Source organism: Girardinichthys multiradiatus, chromosome 22 (assembly GCF_021462225.1).
Source record: "Girardinichthys multiradiatus isolate DD_20200921_A chromosome 22, DD_fGirMul_XY1, whole genome shotgun sequence".
NCBI lineage: Eukaryota > Metazoa > Chordata > Actinopteri > Cyprinodontiformes > Goodeidae > Girardinichthys > Girardinichthys multiradiatus.
In genome coordinates, this window is record NC_061814.1 from 14,098,321 (window position 1) to 14,118,306 (window position 19,986).

General features: G+C 38.1%; 1 protein-coding gene across 2 annotated transcripts; it reads right to left on the minus strand.

Annotated features, from left to right (window-relative positions):
• Positions 1 to 9,937: 9,937 nt before the first annotated feature.
• nphp1 (nephronophthisis 1) lies at positions 9,938 to 19,022 on the minus strand. Of its 2 annotated transcripts, none has more exons than XM_047351766.1 (20): positions 18,687 to 19,022; positions 18,375 to 18,436; positions 18,158 to 18,218; positions 17,869 to 18,002; positions 15,700 to 15,895; positions 14,965 to 15,066; positions 14,622 to 14,773; positions 14,409 to 14,451; positions 14,191 to 14,278; positions 13,540 to 13,634; positions 13,262 to 13,390; positions 13,100 to 13,174; positions 12,905 to 13,015; positions 12,710 to 12,792; positions 12,426 to 12,502; positions 12,218 to 12,317; positions 11,058 to 11,170; positions 10,873 to 10,946; positions 10,700 to 10,744; positions 9,938 to 10,421 (listed from the first exon to the last, which is right to left on the minus strand). In XM_047351766.1, the coding sequence occupies exons 1-20, from the start codon at positions 18,750 to 18,752 to the stop codon at positions 10,143 to 10,145; spliced, it is 2,085 nt and encodes a 694-aa protein (XP_047207722.1). In that variant the 5' UTR covers positions 18,753 to 19,022; the 3' UTR covers positions 9,938 to 10,142. The 2 variants fall into 2 exon arrangements, 1 of the variants encoding a protein (XP_047207722.1); XR_007036023.1 differs by having other exon boundaries at positions 10,325 to 10,421; positions 11,062 to 11,170.
• Between the last annotated feature and the right edge of the window lie 964 nt (positions 19,023 to 19,986).

Genomic DNA, 19,986 nt, shown 5'->3' on the forward strand with positions numbered 1-19,986 from the left:
TGGAGTGGGGGGCTTTCGGCTTGTAGTTGGTGATTTGCTTGAGCCCTTTCCAGACAGACGCAGAGTCGTTGGCTGAAAACTGGTTTTGGAGCTTCTCAGAGTACAGTCGTTTGGCCTCTTTCACTGCCTTGCCAAACTTGTACTTAGCCTCTCTGTATATGTCTTTGTCCCCACTCCTGAAGGCCTCTTCCTTATCCAGTCTTAACCTTCTGAGTTTAGCTGTGAACCAGGGTTTGTCGTTGTTGTAACTCACCCTGGTGCATGATGGTACACAGCTGTCCTCACAGAAGCTGATGTAGGAAGTCACAGCCTCTGTGTACTCGTCCAGACTGTTGGTAGTAGTCCTGAACACATCCCAGTCTGTACAGCCTAAACACGCCTGGAGATTCTCCACAGCCTCACTGCTCCACTTCCTTGTCGTCCTCACAACAGGTTTGCAGAGCTTTAGTTTCTGCCTGTATGCAGGAATCAGGTGGACCATGATGTGATCGGATTGGCCCAGTGCAGCACGTGGGACGGCGTGATAAGCGTCTCTGATGGTGGTGTAACAGTGATCCAGAATGTTGTCCTCTCTGGTCGGACATTTAATAAACTGTCTATATTTGGGGAGTTTGTGGGTGAGATTACCTTTGTTAAAGTCGCCAACAACGATAACTAAGGAGTCCGGGATGGTCCGCTCCACACTCAGTATCTGGTGGGCGAGCATGCGCTGTGCGACCTGCACGTTAGCTTGCGGCGGGATGTAAACACCGACCAGGATGAACGAAGCGAACTCACGGGGGAAATAGAAAGGCTTACAGGTCTGGCCAATCAAGCATGTTCACCCTGAAAGCAAACTGCAAGATGCTAAAATAAGTCTCAAAACTCAAAAACGCGATCAGGGGGCCTGCAGCAGGCTTTTATAAAGGTTGTAATCTATTCCTGTACAGTCAGGAAAAGAATGCACATGTTTAATTTTCATTGGAGGTGTCCAATTAGGAAACCTGCGCTTTCTAAGAAAAACAAAGATCAGACAAAAGTTTCCAGAGAGAATGTAAGAGAATGTACCGGAAACCTACACAGAGGACATGTTTTGCATAAACCAAATATACCATTTTAGAAAAAGAATCCCATACCAATTGCAAGGCATGGAGCTGGTAGTGTCATGGTTTGGGGATGCTTTGCTGCAGCAGTAAAACACCGTAGTAATCATCTCAGAATCCACCGTAATTTCTAACGTGTATCAGCCTGGTACTAGAGGAAAATCTCAGACCATCTGTAAAAAACTGGACCCTGCAACATGACAATGACCCAAACCATACCAATAAATTTCATATAAATCCACCACGGACTGTCTAAGTATTAGGAAATTGAGTCCTGGGCTGAGTCAAAGCCAAGATCTTGATCTCACTGAAATGCTTTCTACATTCTGTCTGAGTTTTTTTAGAGACAGAAACCTGCTTTGTTCTCTGGTGCTGACTCATTCTGAAGCTACCTGTTTTTCTGTTGGCTTTCTGTTTTTGTTTAGAGACCCTCCTGTGTTGCCATAAAGCTTAAGATCAGGGCAGTAAGAAGGGCGAAGGGAATAACAGTTTGTGGTAATAACAGTCAGTTACACTGACGTGACCGCAGAGAGCAGCAAGTAGTAGTTGTAGTTGACATTTACATTTTCTTTATTCCCTCAACTTGTTGACAGCAGCTACAGACCTAGCAACCCTTAGTTGAAAGTTCAACATTCAACAAGCACCCATCCTAGTATACATACATACATAAACCATATATATATATATATATATATATATATATATATATATATATATATATATATATATACAGTACAGACCAAAAGTTTGGACACACCTTCTCATTCAAAGAGTTTTCTTTATTTTCATGACTATGAATATTGTAGCTTCACACTGAAGGCATCAAAACTATGAATTAACACATGTGGAACAAAAAAGTGTGAAACAACTGAAAATATGTATATTCTAGGTTCTTCAAAGTAGCCACCTTTTGCTTTAATTACTGCTCCGCACACTCTTGGTATTCTGTTGATGAGCTTCAAGAGGTAGTCACCTGAAATGGTTTTCCAACAGTCGTGAAGGAGTTCCCAGAGATGCTTAGCACTTGTTGGCCCTTTTGTCTTCACTCTGCGGTCTAGCTCACCCCAAACCATCTCGATTGGGTTCAGGTCCGGTGACTGTGGATGCCCGGTCATCTGGCGCAGCAACCCATCACTCTCCTTCTTGGTCAAATAGCCCTTACACAGCCTGGAGGTGTGTTTGGGGCCATTGTCCTGTTGAAAAATAAATGATGGTCCAACTAAACGCAAACCGGATGGAATAGCAGGCTGCTGCAAGATGCTGTGGTAGCCATGCTGGTTCAGTATGCCTTCAGTTTTGAATAAATCTCCAACAGTGTCACCAGCAAAGCACCCCCACACCATCACACCTCCTCCTCCATGCTTCACGGTGGGAACCAGGCATTAGAGTCCATCCATTCACCTCTTCTGCGCCGCACAAAGACACGGTGGTTGGAACCAAAGATCTCAAACTTGGACTCATCAGACCAAACCACAGATTTCCACTGGTCTAATGTCCATTCCTTGTGTTCTTTAGCCCAAACAAGTCTCTTCTGCTTGTTGCCTGTCCTCAGCAGTGGTTTCCTAGCAGCAATTTTACCATGAAGGCCTGATTCACACAGTCTCCTCTTAACAGTTGTTCTAGAGATGTGTCTGCTGCTAGAACTCTGTGTGGCATTGACCTGTTCTCTAATCTGAGCTGCTGTTAACCTGCGATTTCTGAGGCTGGTGACTCGGATGAACTTATCGTCCGCAGCAGAGGTGACTCTTGGTCTTCCTTTCCTGGGGAGGTCCTCATGTGAGCCAGTTTCTTTGTAGCGCTTGATGGTTTTTGCGACTGCACTTGGGGACACTTTCAAAGTTTTCCCAATTGTTCGGTCTGACTGACCTTTATTTCTTAAAGTAATGATGGCCCCTCGTTTTTCTTTACTTATCTGCTTTTTTCTTGCCATAATACAAATTCTAACAGTCTATTCAGTAGGACTATCAGCTGTGTACTGTATCCACCTCCTGCACAACACAACTGATGGTCCCAATCCCATTTATAAGGCTTGAAATCCCACTTATTAAACCTGACAGAGCACACCTGTGAAGTGAAAACCATTTCAGGTGATTACCTCTTGAAGCTCATCAACAGAATACCAAGAGTGTGTGGAGCAGTAATCAAAGCAAAAGGTGGCTACTTTGAAGAACCTAGAATATAAGACATATTTTCAGTTGTTTCTACAACTTTTTTGTTCAGTATATAATTCCACATGTGTTAATTCATAGTTTTGATGCCTTCAGTGTGAAGCTACAATATTCATAGTCATGAAAATAAAGAAAACTTTTTGAATGAGAAGTTGTGTCCAAACTTTTGGTCTGTACTGTATATACATATATTGTCTACTTTTATTTAAAAAGGCATTTTTAAAATCGGTGTTTATTTTCTTTCTTTCATGAAGGCCTACACTGTAATGTTTAATTTAATAATATGAATGTGTTTTTGTATACTGTAAATAGTTAAACGTATGCATCGCTGCGGGCTGCTTTGAGGAGTGATTTGACTTGCTTAGTCATTACAACTGATATCAAGGGGATACATATGTAGATGGAAACAATATTTGCATATTTATATGAAGCTCTGCAAAGCATAATTCTGATGGCTACAGGCTAATCCAATCTTTGTGTTTCTTTTAATCTGAGATGTGGCAGTAATATTAGGGAATGCATTGATACATTTTGACTATAAAAAGTTATATTTGTGTCACATAGATAAGATTGATGATTGCATGCATATTAATATGAGCAAACATAATGCATGTAGTAAGTGCTCAACTCTCAAAGTATTATTATATGCACAGATTTATGAGCCTTATCTCAAACAACTACAGATTTATCTTAACAACAACAGAAACATAACTTAACAAGAGCAAATAATATCTAAGATTTTTAATGGTTTATGCTGGAAAATATATTTTTAGCATCTTTTGAGGTGGGTGGACCTATCGAATAAAATAGACAACTCATGTAGCACAGTGTGATTCTTGGAGAACCGTAATATTTGTTTGCTTACTTGTTTTTTAATGTGAAATGTTGTGCTACAGAGTTTTGTGGAACCACACTAAAGCATGGTGTTAACATACACAATCCGACCAGTGTCTGTCACATCTACTGATGCCGAAGCAGCAACTCTCTGCTTTCAGTGTCATTTCCAGTTTTAGCTTAATTGTTCGCCACAAACCCATGTTACAAGATATACATGCTGCCAGCGTACTTGCAAATGTAAACATTCCTCCCCATTATTCTTGGAATGAGCTTCATGTAGGAAGAGATGAAGGGGTGAATTCACCCGAAGCCACATTAGCAGGAAAAAACTGTGTTATAATTGCTCTGTTCCAAAGCTAATTATCCTACCCAGTGGATTGGTTTACAATCATTTTATATTATCTCTCTTTAGTCAGCTAATAAACAACTAAGAACAATTTAGGTTCTCATCAAAATCTTAATAGATTTGTTGTCATAAAGGACAGATTTAGGGGCATGCTGTAAATGCCAACTGTGATAGCTCTACCACTATGTACATACACATGAGTAACTTCAGATGGACTATTTCACAGCAGTTCAGAACTGAAATTAGCTGACCATTTTGTTGCAAACTAAAATACAATTCCGTTATTGTAATAATGTAACTTTTTAATATAAAATAGTTTATCGGAGTAAATTGACATTCATCTGATCACTCTGCAAACTAATCCAATAACAAGAAATTGTCAAAAATAAATATTTTCAAACTACAACAATTGTTTTATTGTGTTAAAACTTTTGGCCACTACTGTATTTGGCTGAATTAGAGCGCAATACCAAACCACAGCTGGAGAGCTTTCGATCAACACAGCTAAATAATCTTAATAATCTTTCACACTCTTTAATCAGTTTTGTTTCTCAATAATTTATTATGTGATTCAAAAACAATTTTACCATGTAACATTACTTTCCACAGATGAAATATTAAAACATGTTAATCTTCTTCAAATGATATAATAAAACAATCTCTTGCGTGTATTTACACACTGAAACAGGTTGTGTTTAAAGACACACCTCGGACTAGCTCCTGGCGTTTGGATCTTGTTACAAACCACACACACACACTTATGCAGACACCTCCATGGGAACTTTGCCAGCTCTCTGAAAATACAGGTCAGGTGTTGCTCTGCAGTGTAAACTCATCCACAGAGAACGATAAAGAGTGCATTGTGTTTTAAGGCCTCAATAAAAAGTCCATCCTCAAAGCACAATGCATTCCATCAGTTGAAAAAAGAGAAAACATAATCGCTTTAAGGTATTTTCACTATGATCTCTGGCATGAAGATTAGCAGATAAGAAGAGGCTGGACAAATCAAATGTTAACATGATGGTCAAAGCCCTTTTCTTTTGTACATTTCTGCTCTGCTGAACCCAGCGCTGTAGCTGCCCTGTAACTAACCTTTGACCTCTTTGAAGAAAGACTAATGCCTTATCCGATATCAGAGCCATGATCTTTATTTTTGTTTGTATTTGGTGTATTTGATCAACATCTTATGTATATATAGCTGAAACCAGATGTTTACTCTAGAGTCATACTCAATAAATCCAAATATGAGTTCATTTCCTGAAGCTCGTCCGTCAGTTTAGTCCTTGTGTACAATTTGCAGATGCCTGAAGGCGCCACGTACAACTGTTCAAACAATTGTATGCAAGAATAAGCACCATGAGGTTGTTCACCCATCACATTGTTCAGGAAGGAGACAGGTTCTGTGTCGCAAAGCTGAAAGTGTTTTGGTGGAAAATGTGCAAACTCACCCTAGAACAAAAATAAAAGTGGTTTTGACTATGCTGACTGAAGCCTGTAAGACATCAATAGTAAAACTAGAAATAAACCAATATAAGCCGACAAACCATTAAGCAAATAAGAAGCCATTACTCCAAAAACAAAGAGAAAAACAAAAAAGGGAAAATTTTTAGAGACATGCCCTCTTGACTGATGAAACTAAAAATAGTGTTTGGGCATAATTACCATTGTTACATACAGAAGGAAAAAGGGGGAAGCTTGCAAGTCTAAGAACACAATACCAACAGTGAAGTACGGGGTGGCAACATTATACTGTGGGTTTGTTTTGCTGCAAGACATCAGCCAGAAAGTTATCGCTTGGACACATATGGGTCGTCCAAATGGAAAACATCCCCTAAGGACAAAAACGTCAAGTCCATTTCTGGGACTTCGTATCCCAAAGCCCTATATCCAATAGAAACTTAGTGAGTCGAACAGCAAATGTGTCTGATTTAGTCTGATTTAATGTTAGACAACAAAAAAGATTGTCTTTTGTAAAAGACAATTATAAATATCTGACATGTTTACAGTCAGATAAGTAAATATCTGATTGCGACTGCATGTGATATATCAAAAAAATACCTACCTTACATTCAAACTGGATGTGTCCAAAAATCAAAAGATCAGTTTCCTTGAGATTTTTACTAGGCAGATAATGATAATGGCATCACTTGAATGGCCTGCACTAACATCGTAGCATAATTGCACCTTCCATCTTTCTTCAGTTTGGGAATTATTCCAACAGCACACCCTAAATAAATAAATATGATTAAAGATATATTTATTAGCTCATGGATCTCCTTTCCTTCCTGTAACTTATTGAAAATGTTAGTTTTTCCCCTCCAGACATTCTGCCTCCTTCTCAGTGACAATGGTTGTCCTGAGGCACAAAGAGAAAACTGGGTGAGAGTGTCTCAATGTTTCCAGGTGACAATAGTAATCAGACTTCCTGTCTTCTCAAAGTATCACTCTTCTCACAAGAAGTAACCATTAAGTAATATGAAGAGGGATTACCATTCAAAATGACACCCAAATGCCTTTTATTCTTTTGAGTTTTAAAGTTTTGCATTTAAAGTCTGCAACTATTTACCATGGAGGTTATAGTTATAAAACGTTTAGGCAAGCAATGAATTATGCAATTAAAAATGATCCCTGATCAATCATTCAGCATGTTTTCTGATTGGCATTTAATTTGTCCTTAATTCTCTTTGAAATTAAGGTATTTTTTATTCTGCCTAACTCCTTTGGACTGGACTCGGTCCAATCACAAAAGGCACTAATCTATTGCCACAACAACAACTATGGAATGTGGAAATACAGGATGTGAAATATGATTCAACTGCAAACACTGAAACTCATAAGACCCAGTGTGTTTCCAAGTGCATTTGTTCACAGTACAACCACATCACGCTTTGGACCGAGAACTCAGAGGTCTGCTTATATACATAAGGACATTTAAACTTCAGATTAAATAGACCTTACTTGAACTTCCGAGTTAAATGTTCTAATTTTAAGATTAAGAACATGTAAACAGCTAATAATGGAGTGAATGAATGCTTGTGGTAGTATAACTTTTACCTACTACCATACAGATGTGCGTGAGCAAGTAATTTACATTTTGAAGTAAATGTTTGGAAAATATACTTTTAAATAAATGCATAGATTCCATCATTTTTAGTTTTAGTGTTTGAATACATATTTTATTTTCAATGCTTAAGCTAGAATCAAATATTTTTAAAACATTAAATAACTTTTATTATTTATGATATAAAATTATGTTAACATTACACAACATATATGTTGTAGCATTTAAACATCACTTTAGATGTATGAGTACAAGCATCTGAGCTCAGACTGAACCAACCTCTCACCAATGTTCTCCTTTTATACTGGGCTAAAAAAGAAACCCTCCAGCCAACTAATTATTAACTCTAAACAGTATTCTGCTGTCATGTAACTCTACACTACACACACTTTACTGATGTTGAACTAATGGGTGGAGAAGACTGGAGCTTCTCAATGACCTGTCAAAGGACACGGCTGAAAGGGACACAGCTGAACACACCAACAGTTGATACCAACAAACGTTTTATTAGACCACTCAAATAATAATAAAAAAAACAATAAAATATTCAAACATTGTTACTTTTTTTACTGCAAAATGCTTTGCTTACTTCTATATAAGCATACTGGACTACACAATTACACCATACTATATGAAAAGGGTTCTAAGTTATATTCAGAGTTGTAGAGCAGTGTAGAAGATTTTTTTATAAGTACCTCTGTTTGTTTATCCTTATATATTCTTAGAAGACATGGTTGTCAGTAGAGGTTAAGCCTAAATGCAGCAAATAGGTAATGGGAAAATGCCTGTGTGACATTTGCAAATAGGCTGCAGAGACCTAGGGGTTAACTTGGGGTTAACTAAGCAGAATGTGAGTCTATTAAATAGGAACTGAGCAGATAGATGGACAGGATATTGGACTTCAGAAAGTTAGCATATTTCCATGGTTTGTAACTTTGTGTATGTGTGGGTTGCAGGGTGGAGGGGGGGGGGGGGGTAGTAGAGATTACAAAGTCTGGGCAGTAGTTGATATTAAGAGTGTGTAAAGCCTGATAGTTTTGTCTGATACGCTCCTGTTACAACAGCGGTTCATTTCAATTCAATAAAAAAAATACTTTATTCAACCCAAAGAGAAATTAATTGTTGTTGTAGCTCATATTAAGCAGATTTCTTCAAAGAGCTGTTGAACAAGCAGATGGCTGTGGGCAGGAAGGATCTCCTGTAGCGCTCCGTCTTACAGCAGATCTGAAGAAGCCTCTGACTGAAGACACTCTGTTGTTGTAGGACAGTCTCATGAAGAGGATGCTCAGGGCTCTCCATAATGTTCTTCATTTTATGAAGAATCCGTCTTTCCACAATGATCTCCAGAGGTTCCAGAGGAGTCCCCAGAACAGAGGCAGCTTTTTTTGAGCTTATTGAGCTTTTTAAGTCCCTGGCTCTGATGCTGCTTCCCCAGCAGATGATGGCAGAAGAGATCACACTCTCCACAACAGAATAATAGAAGATATGCAGCATCTTGCTGCAAACACCAAAGGACCTAAGCTTCCCCAAGAAGTACAGTCTGCTCTGTCCCTTCTTGTAGATGGCTTCACAGTTGCATCTTCACTCCAGTCTGTTGTCCAGGTGAACACCGAGGTATTTATACTCCTCCACCACCTTCACTTCAATCCTCTCCTTTATTTTATTATAATGAATGTTTCCTCTTACCATGCCCAACTGGTTGTCTCACCAGATTATTTAAATGTTTAATTTCCACCACAGCAGACAACAGAGAAAAATGTTCCTGCAATGAGACACCTTAAGGATGTCTGTTTTCAATAAATCACACTGAAAGCCAATCAGCAGGCTAATGTCTTCATTGATAAAACCCTTAAAAATTTGGGTTTGTTAAAACTAAGCATTGCCTACTGAACAAACTTACAAAGGGAAAGACAAACTATTGCAAACATTAACTGTTTTCTGGTTGTTGTTTTTTTTGGTCACCGCAAAAACAAAATACATTAAATATTAGGCTTACAAGTTTAAAACTGGCACATTTATTTCATTTTAGCAAAATAAAGTACATTTTACAGTACCATGGGGCTTTGAAGTTTTGGAGGCCCAAAAATATAAATACTTAGATTTCTTTCTATTGGACAGATGTTTTGCAAACGTATTTTATAATTTACAAAGAAACTTTTAAGCCACTATGAGGCACTTTATCATTGTTGAATTTTTATGTAGGTAACCATTAGGCAACTGTTGAAAAACAATGATGTCATAATCCGTCCTCCATCCTAACCCTCAGCTGCACGTCAGCTGTAATGACAAGATTTAAGCATATACCCCACGCCTTTTAGATGTTTTTCTGTAATACTCTCAGCTGGCAAGTTACCATGACATTTTGGGTCATTTTTGGTATGTATTATATTCCCAGGGATGTTCCTTTGTTTATAAGGAATGTTTTAGGAATGACAACTACAAATCACGTTTTGGAAAAACATAATTTTTTATTTTTAAAAAATCAACAGTGAAGTTGATGTGTACATAACCATCAATCCACTGTAATGTACATGTTTAAAATAAACTTGAGTGGATACAGCTCCAAAACTGGCTTTAGGCCAGAGACGGGGATCCTCCTACATCCAGCCATGCATAGCACAGTTTCAGTCCTAGAGGTAATGCTATTGTTACCGTGTCACACAAAGGAGATCAAAGGTCAACTCTTGGATATCAAAAGCAAGATGTGAATGAGATGAGTTGAAAAAGACTGCTGGAGTTCCTGATTGGCTGGTGGTTTGCTGGTTGTTTTTCAGAGCCTCCAAGGTGGTATAGATGACTCTGGCCCGCTGTTCTTCTGAGGGCGGGTCAGCCCAGCGATAGGAGGGCAGCGAGGGTGAGTGGAGCAGGAAATACACCGATGACATGTAGACTTTACTAAACTCCTGCTTCAGATATGACAAGTCCCTCTGCAAACAAACACACATGCAGAGAATCACACTTTATTTATTATTACATTTGATTAAATTATGCCCACACCAAAATACATCTGCATTATTATGCGGATTATTATTTATTATTCTACTGTTTTCTCACTCATATCTGCAGCATCCCCTGCAGGCTAGTGCTACTATTACACACAAAGTGTTACATTCTGTCCTCCTAAAAACACATTATCATGCAATGACCTAACCAAGCTTTCCACCTGCATCAACTGATCTGACTTCACGATTATATGCACACCAACCTTCTGTGCTCGGCTCATGTTGGTCTCAGCTTCCAGCCAGGCACTCTGAAAGAAAACAGTTGTTTTACAAAATCAGGGTAATTTAAACAAATGTTTATGGTTCTTCTTTTCCAAAAACTCTACATAATTTGTTAACACTAAATGAGCATGACCACAGTCCCCTCCCTTCTCACCCTGAGGGCATCTAGAAGGTCTGTCTGGTCCAACAGCACAGGGAATGTCGAAAGTATTGGGCTGCATATAATATCTAAATCAGAGACAAAAGTTAAAATATAGAATTGCTAGGAGTTTTGGCCAAATCGAAATATATGTAGGTTTTTTTTTTTTTTTGGTAGGACTAAAGTTGTTAGGGCGTTGCCTGCATTCTGCATGGTGGGTCTGTCCATCAGCAACGTGTCGGCCAGGAGCTGCCGGTGCAGAACCAGGAGGTGGAAGCAGCTCAGACAGTGCAGCAGGGTGTCTGGAAGGAGACTGAAGAGGAGAAATAAGCTGTCACTTATCTACACCAGCAACAGAAAATTTCCAGGCCCTTCAAAAGGCTGCAATGATGAATGATAAAACATTTGAATGTTATGTTGATGCTATACAACACAGAAATATATGCCATGTCTTGGTAGGTTTGCAGTTTATGCCACGACGGTCAATGTGTTTCTTGTTCTTTATGATGCTTTTTGTTTACTGTTTTCTGATGGATATCTGAGGCCTTCATAGAACCGCTGTTACTCAGACTGACTTGATTGTTCATTGTTTGGATCACTTCTGAAGGCAACTGGTGATACTTTAGGGATAGTTATTTAGGGCTATCTGAGTAAAGGGGGCTAAATGACACAATGTTTTGATGTTTAGTAATAAAAAAGTCTAAAACCTAGTATTTATTTTACAGTTCACAATTCTGTCCTAGTTTGTGTCGGCACAGTAAATTAAGTCCCAGTAAAATAAAATGACGTTTGCAGTTGTAACATGACAAAATGTGACCACATTGTTGCAAGGATCTCTACATTCATCGGTAACATTACGACCACTAAGGCATGCTTAATTTTTACAATGCCATTCTGCCTTCCAGCTAAGCATTTTTATTTGGCAAAATTTGTCCCATGCGGGGAAGAATCCGCTCCCAACCGCTTCTTTTCCAGACTAGTTGAGCTTAAAGGTTTCTGCCAAGAAAAAAATGAAAAATGTTCCACACAAATTTGTCTCCAACGTAGACTGGGTGCTGTGACTGCTGCCAAATAAGCTCTGGGTAAATTGTAAGTGAAGCGTCCGGAATTTTATATCACAGGACATGTTTCAGAAGATAAGTGGTTAAATCTATTTTAAAGTTAATTTGAAATGACATTAAGTGTGAAACATTCTGGCATCTAAAATGAATCTGCTGTCACTCTAAGCCTAAATACCCATCCAACCATCCAAGCAGAGCCAGGAATGTGTCTGACTGAAACTTGGGAGTTATTTCTTGATCACATAATCTGCTGCATGTGTTCAAGCTCAGCGCCAGGCTCTTCTCGCAGATCCTCATACCTGAGCTGCGTTCTGGTCCGATTGTTTGTTGATTTCAACTTAACAATCAGTTTGGGCTGCCGTCGGGCGTGCAGCATGTGCTGAAAAACACCACCTGGAGCTGGGAAGTTGAGAAAGGACACAAAATACACTCATTATTGCAGCTATTCTCATTTTTGTTTTTTTACATCATCTGTTACAATTTCAAATGTTGGCTTCTTTTTCTTACATCTTCTCGAAAGTGGTGCTTCCAGCATGACATCCTTCTCATAAGGTGTTCCACCGTTTACTGGTATTTCATAGGTCCTATACAGAAGATTATTATTTTTTCAAAATTTAACATTGGATTTGTCAAAGATTTTTGATGTGAGATTCTCTAGTAGCTTTGGTTCAAAATGTAATTGCTTTTGAGGCTTTCACACATTTACCGTGGGGTACCATCAGGTTTATTAACATCTGTACTTGTCTTTTATTCACGGACATCTCTTCTTCTGAGTGGATCCTTATGTGTACCTGTGTGGGAGTGGATTTCCGCTGTCATCAGCTAGTTTGAGGAAGGCCCAGCCACAGCTCAGGTCTCCTCTCTCACCTGTCGACTTAAACACACACATAACTTCCTATTAACAGGCCTATTTCTGTCCACTACTACAACACATAATATAAAAAATATATTGTCTTGTGCTTTCACAGTCTCACATAAATATTTACATTTCGTAAAAACGTAACTCCAAGTTCGAAAAGAATTCCGATGTCCGGAGACAAAGAGTTGCAACGAAGGAAACAGTCTCCGTCTAGGACAGTTGGCAGGATGCTTGTCATCTGAAAAAAGTAAAAAATGCAGAAATAAGTATTGTTTGAGTTAAACATGACCTAGTCGTTTGGTATTTATGACTCTCTTCATACCCTCGGAGAGAAGCTCCATGTCTTTGGGCTCTTTGAGGTGTATGATGCTCTCACTGTGTGAATGTTACTCAACACCTGAAAAACAAGTTAAAGGCTAGTTTAAAAAAAAAAACAAAGAGAGAGGATTAACGTGTTATACGTAACAGAGATAAGGTCTGATACCTGTGTTCCATCAAAGGCACACAGGCGGATGTGTCTGCTGAGGACCTGAACTCCAACTCCAGGAGTGGGAATCATCTTGCAGCTCCACAAACTAAAACAAACACAAATCCTAACCTGGCGAGCACGGACCTGCAAGTGAACAAAAATGAACTGTTTTTGTCGGAATGGATCATTGGTTATTGAATACCTTGCACTTTAAAAAAAACAACAACATTTAAATTAGACACTATGAAGCTTGAACGGTAAAAAACACACATACATACAGAGGGAACACTCACCTTGCCAGTGTCTGGGTCCAAGAAGAGATCTTTAAAGGAAAGCTGTGATTGGCTGAGCTGAGGCTGAATATAATGACTTCCTCTGTATCTCTCTCCTTTAACAAGAAAAAAAAAAAACGTTGACCGTTTCACCTTTTAATCACACAATACAGCAAAAAAGTAGCGACCAGATATTTTGGTTTGATAAAGAGTTTTAATTTAAACTGGGCCAATTGAGCATCCAAATGGAAATCCATGGAAAAAGAATCTCATAAGTCTTGAAAAAATAATACACATTTAAATATATATATACTGGAGATATGAGCATTTTTTTTATTATTATCTCCATAATTCAACGAAATACTTAACTACAAAAAAATTATAAAATTAAATAAACTGATTATTCTACTTGGGTACAAAATGGTGTGTTTATAGTTACAAACAGAAGCACGAAGGGATAAGATGATCACAGATGGATGCGAAATGAGGGGAAGAATGGGTGGCTAGACCCAAGATTTTGACAGCTTTTATCAATAAATCGATCTGTGCATTTGTCTTCAGAGAACAATTTTTTATGAAATACAAATGAATTCTGATGTAAACCAGAGTCTTACAGCTTGATGAGGACAGTGGTCCTACATAGAGAGAGAGTAACATTAGATGTATAATGACCTTCCTCTGCCAGGAGTTTACTCAGGGTTGATGGTCTGAAACCTGAAGGTATGGCTCCCATTGCCGACAGCACATCCGTTGTATCAATCTGTCACAAAGCACACAGTAAAGGTCATGTCATTTATAAACACTTTAACATGTTTTCATGTGGAGGCTGTAATACTGTCCATAGCTTAAGTTAGAGAATATATATATTTATGGCATATGAGCAGTTTTACCTCAGTCAGAGCCTTTCTGACAGCTGACCAGTTAGAAGCTTTGCTGTCAAAGATAAATAAATGCAAATCAAATAATCAGAATTGATTCTTGTTCGTTTGTCATCCTAAAACATACTTAGAGTCTTTTTCAACAAGATCTCAAAGTAATTTGAAGAACACCCAGAATCAAGATATGAAACTGAAAAGTGATCCTGAATAAATATGATTTCAAACCTTTTGTTTCCATCATCAGTCTGGTCTTCATCTTCTTCTTCCTCCTGTTCTGACTGCTGGAGTTCATCATCCTCCTCATCTTCATCATCATCATCATCATCCTCATCATCTTCATCATCCTCATCAAGCTCATCATCAACACCAGAGCCAATCTAACAAAATCAAAACAAAAACAAATCAAGTTTTTGCATAAAAAAGGAAAGAATTAGCAAAAAGTCAAAGCATCAAGAATGTACCACAACAGCAGGTTATATTTTATTTTCCAGGTAAATCTTTGAATTAAGATGTTCAGTTAATTGCTGGCATTAATGAACAGTTATGGCTTTCTGGTTTTCTACAGTACCTTCAGAAAGGTTTTTGGAACAACTCCTCTGTTCCCTTTGGTGTCCTGAGCCAGCCACCATCCATCTGCTGTCTTTTTAATTATCTTCAACACTTCTCCTCTCTGAAACAGCATTTAGACAAACGTTAATGAAATGACCCTTAGCTATAGCGGTGAAATCACAACAGATAGATTTCTGTTATCCAACAACTTATAGGGAACAGAAGAAAATTAAGCCTGTTCATGTCTTAGACTGAATTAACAAACTTTTCAGTCTGTAGAGGAACACAACTGATGGAAGAACATAACTCCAAAGATCTTCAGCTACATCTGCAGCAAAAGCTGTTTCTAAAAAGTAGTGATGCAGAAGGGCTGAATTTGAATGCAAGACAAACTTTTCTGATTGTTATTTATAGAATAAAATCAATGCCATGAATCATTTTTCCTCCTTCGTATAGTTATGCAAGACTATGTGTTGGTCAATCATTTTAAATCACAAATAAAATAGATTGAGGTTTTTGGGTGTAACGTGACAAAATGTGGAAACGTTTAGGAGGTATAAAATCGTATTAAAGTCACTATATGAAGTTGTCAAAATTCTATCATGTTTTTTAACTTCTTCCCTCTCTGGCCTGCTGATGTAAGAACATATCAAGATTTTGAACATGTCTATAGCGCCACCTTCTGTTTTATCTTTATACTGTATGCTGTAATATCATCACATGCACAGCTTTTTGCAGTGATGTGTTGTTTCACCTGAACAGACAGATCTCCATCCTGTTCTGCTTTGAAATCACTGAGGACCGTGTAGATTTGAGGGGCTGACTGAGAAGGTGGCTTTTCAGACGTTCTCACATCTCCATCATCTTTACCATCACCGTTGATGTCTTCCTCGAAATCATCACTGTTGTCGTCATCGCTGTTGTTGTCAGTATCTCCTTTTGAAACATTACTACAAATAAAACACAAAAATGGAAAAAAGTGTGAAACTGAAGGTTATTTATGTAGCATTTATTATGGATAAGAATCACAAAGAAACATCCAATAAAACAAAAAGGAAACATTTTACAAAAAATGGAAATGAATACAAATTTTGAAAAAAAACAAACAACATACTATACAGGTCCTTCTCAAAATATTAGCATATTGTGATAAAATTCATTATTTTCCATAATGTAATGATGAAAATTTAACATTCATATATTTTAGATTCATTGCACACTAACTGAAATATTTCAGGTCTTTTATTGTCTTAATACAGATGATTTTGGCATACAGCTCATGAAAACCCAAAATTCCTATCTCACAAAATTAGCATATCATTAAAAGGGTCTCTAAATGAGCTATGAACCTAATCATCTGAATCAACAAGTTAACTCTAAACACCTGCAAAAGATTCCTGAGGCCTTTAAAACTCCCAGCCTGGTTCATCACTCAAAACCCCAATCATGGGTAAGACTGCCGACCTGACTGCTGTCCAGAAGGCCACTATTGACACCCTCAAGCAAGAGGGTAAGACACAGAAAGAAATTTCTGAACAAATAGGCTGTTCCCAGAGTGCTGTGTCAAGGCACCTCAGTGGGAAGTCTGTGGGAAGGAAAAAGTGTGGCAGAAAACGCTGCACAACGAGAAGAGGTGACCGGACCCTGAGGAAGATTGTGGAGAAGGGCCGATTCCAGACCTTGGGGGACCTGCGGAAGCAGTGGACTGAGTCTGGAGTAGAAACATCCAGAGCCACCGTGCACAGGTGTGTGCACGGTGGCTGGTAAATGGTTTACTGACCATGGTATCACTGTGCTCAATTGGCCTGCCAACTCTCCTGACCTGAACCCCATAGAGAATCTGTGGGATATTGTGAAGAGAACGTTGAGAGACTCAAGACCCAACACTCTGGATGAGCTAAAGGCCGCTATCGAAGCATCCTGGGCCTCCATAAGACCTCAGCAGTGCCACAGGCTGATTGCCTCCATGCCACGCCGCATTGAAGCAGTCATTTCTGCCAAAGGATTCCCGACCAAGTATTGAGTGCATAACTGTACATGATTATTTGAAGGTTGACGTTTTTTGTATTAAAAACACTTTTCTATTATTGGTCGGATGAAATATGCTAATTTTGTGAGATAGGAATTTTGGGTTTTCATGAGCTGTATGCCACAATCATCCGTATTAAGACAATAAAAGACCTGAAATATTTCAGTTAGTGTGCAATGAATCTAAAATATATGAATGTTAAATTTTCATCATGACATTATGGAAAATAATGAACTTTATCACAATATGCTAATATTTTGAGAAGGACCTGTAGATGTCAAACAAATCAAACAAAACTAAAACACAAAGAAATGTGAGAAACAATCAAGCTATGGATCTAACTGAAGGTATGCCTATATAAAATACCATCAGCTCATTTTTAAAGTGCATTTCAATGTTTCATCTCAACTGAAGGGAAAGATTGATCCTCACAAGTTGTACAGGGAGTACAACTTCTGGAAGGAGAAGTAAGATTCCTGGACATCCATACTTTTTGGGAGCCGTGTCTCTAAAGTTAGATATAAGATTCTAAAATGAGACGAGAGGCCCATCCACTCAAAAATCCACTCATCTATTTTATATGCCCACTATCTCCACCGGTCAGTGGGTAAAGGGCAGGGAAAACGGGCCGATCCACCACAGGTTGAGGTTTAGGATATCCTTGAAGTCTCTCCTGTCTGTTGCCATCAAATCTTAATTGGAGGTTTTAAGTAAAGCACTTTCTGTGGAATGACATTTACAAAAACCAGACCTAATGTATAAATGTTAATAGTAGTCTGAGAATAGAGATTATATGGTTCTGAATGAGAAGATGGATTATTGATATTTAGCGTCTTTTTTATTTATTTATCTGTATATACCTCTTGTATTTTATTGTTTATATAGGGAACTTACCCAGCTTGAGTGCTGGGGCCAGGTGGTGAAAGCTCCAGAGACAGAGTGACCAGATGCTCCAAGATGTTTTGTAGACGTCTCTCTTCTTCAAGTTTCCTCTGATCGTAATTCCCCACTGGAGCCAACTCATCAGCCTGAAAAACAAAATCAACAGATTACCAACTTAGATTATCAACTTAGTGACAACTGGACCAACAAAGTTAGTTTAGAAGAAATATATCTTTACAGTATAGATCGTTAATAAAGGTCACAATCATTTTTTTAAGATTTCTGGTAGCAAAGCACATACCTTTGTCAATTTCTGTAGAGTCTTTAGAGTCTTTTCTGCAGAAGCGCGCAGTTCTTGGCATCTGTTGACGTGATAATCAGATTTAAGCATGACATTAAAATGTGCTAAAACATAACTGAGAATGGAATAAAGGGATAAAATAACGTTTCCGTTCAAATTATGATGAAGGTCGCGGTAAAAATATGCCTACCACCAGTCCATCATTATAAGTGCCCACCTATGAAATGCCTCTTCTTTAGATCCAGATGAGCTCTTCAAGTTCTTCTCCAGACTTTCAATCTGTTTTACAGCAAAACAACGAAAGACGTTGACATGAATACTCAGTCAAGGCTCAGTTTTATATGAGATGTCTTAAATGAACAAAATAATTCAAGGTTTCTGTTATATATTTGCGGCCCAATAGGATTATATTCTATTTGCCTATGGCTTCAACAACACTACGCTACATCTGAAGTTCTTTGTTAAAATCCATGACTCCTCGTTTATAGAGTAAATAATCGCATAATTAAGGCGTCTTTCTTTAACAAACCTGTCTTTTGACGTCGTCCACTTCTCTCTGGACGAGTTGCAGCGGACCTCTTCTTTTCAGAGGCATTTAAGGGGTTTTTTAGTTCACGAACTCCTTGTTAACCGAGCGCCTAGCTTGCTAGCTGCTAATACGCTTCCACTGGTCGCTAGGCAACCGACTTCTTCTTTAGATGCTGCGGCGTGCCTCTTACTTCTGGCTTTGTTCCCTTGCATTTTTACGTAGTAGGCATTTCAGACGTATATTTTTCACATATCCCATTAGTCTTTGCATGTTCTTAGTGCATAAGGACAGAAAATGTCTGACAAGCTTTCAGTTCCAAAATGACCTTTGGCCGTTATCGCCATCTACTGGGCAGAACTTGTCTTCCCTATTTCCGCTGTTATGGAATTATGTGAATTCAACAAAACTGCAAACTACGTAGTTTGCACTTTTGTTGAACTTGTGACGATGTTATGCAACATATCCGTACTGCAGGTTCTAAAATGAATCTTCTGTACACCTCTCCTGATTAAAAGAGCAATGCATTTAATCATATGTCGGGTGTTTCTGCTTAGTTGCTCTACCTCATGGATAATTTATTCACATTTAGCTTACAAATAATTGTCAACATTTCTTCTGAGTACCACTGAAGGCAGCCCACGTTTATTTATTTAGGTGGCTTAAAGTGTGTGTGACACTTTAACTTCTGTGATTCTATACATTTTTTTAATCTGTATTTTATGCGGTTTGTTTTATTAGATTAGATTTTATCTTTTGTCTTAATGATTTTAATTTCATCTATCTTTTTTGGCTTTTTAGATTAATATGTCATCATAAACGTTGTATTGCTATTAATTGGTGTTATGCCTAAAGCCATTTTCTGTGTGTGTTCCTGAATTCTACAACTTATGTTTGTTGTATGTGTCTTTTTTTCAGTTTGTTTTTGCTTGATTTAAATTTTTCTGTTATTATTGTCTGCATGTTTGTTTATTTGTTTTAACTGCTGTAAAGCACTGTGTCTTACATCTGATTGCATTAAAAATACTCTAAATAAACTATGATTGCTTGACTGAATTAACAAAGTTAAATTCGATTATTTATTTATTTACTTATTTATTAAAATAACTTTTAATTCACAATTGTTCTTATTCTCCCATTTCCATAACTTTTTCTGTGTGTGTTTTACTTCTTACTCGGATTTATTTCCAACCTTTTTTATTATCTTTATTTATTATCTCTTAAGGCTTCCGTAGGATAGGTACTTCATAACAGGCACGTGCAATAGATTGCGTAATTGCTTTTAAAGTGACCTGCAGAGGGC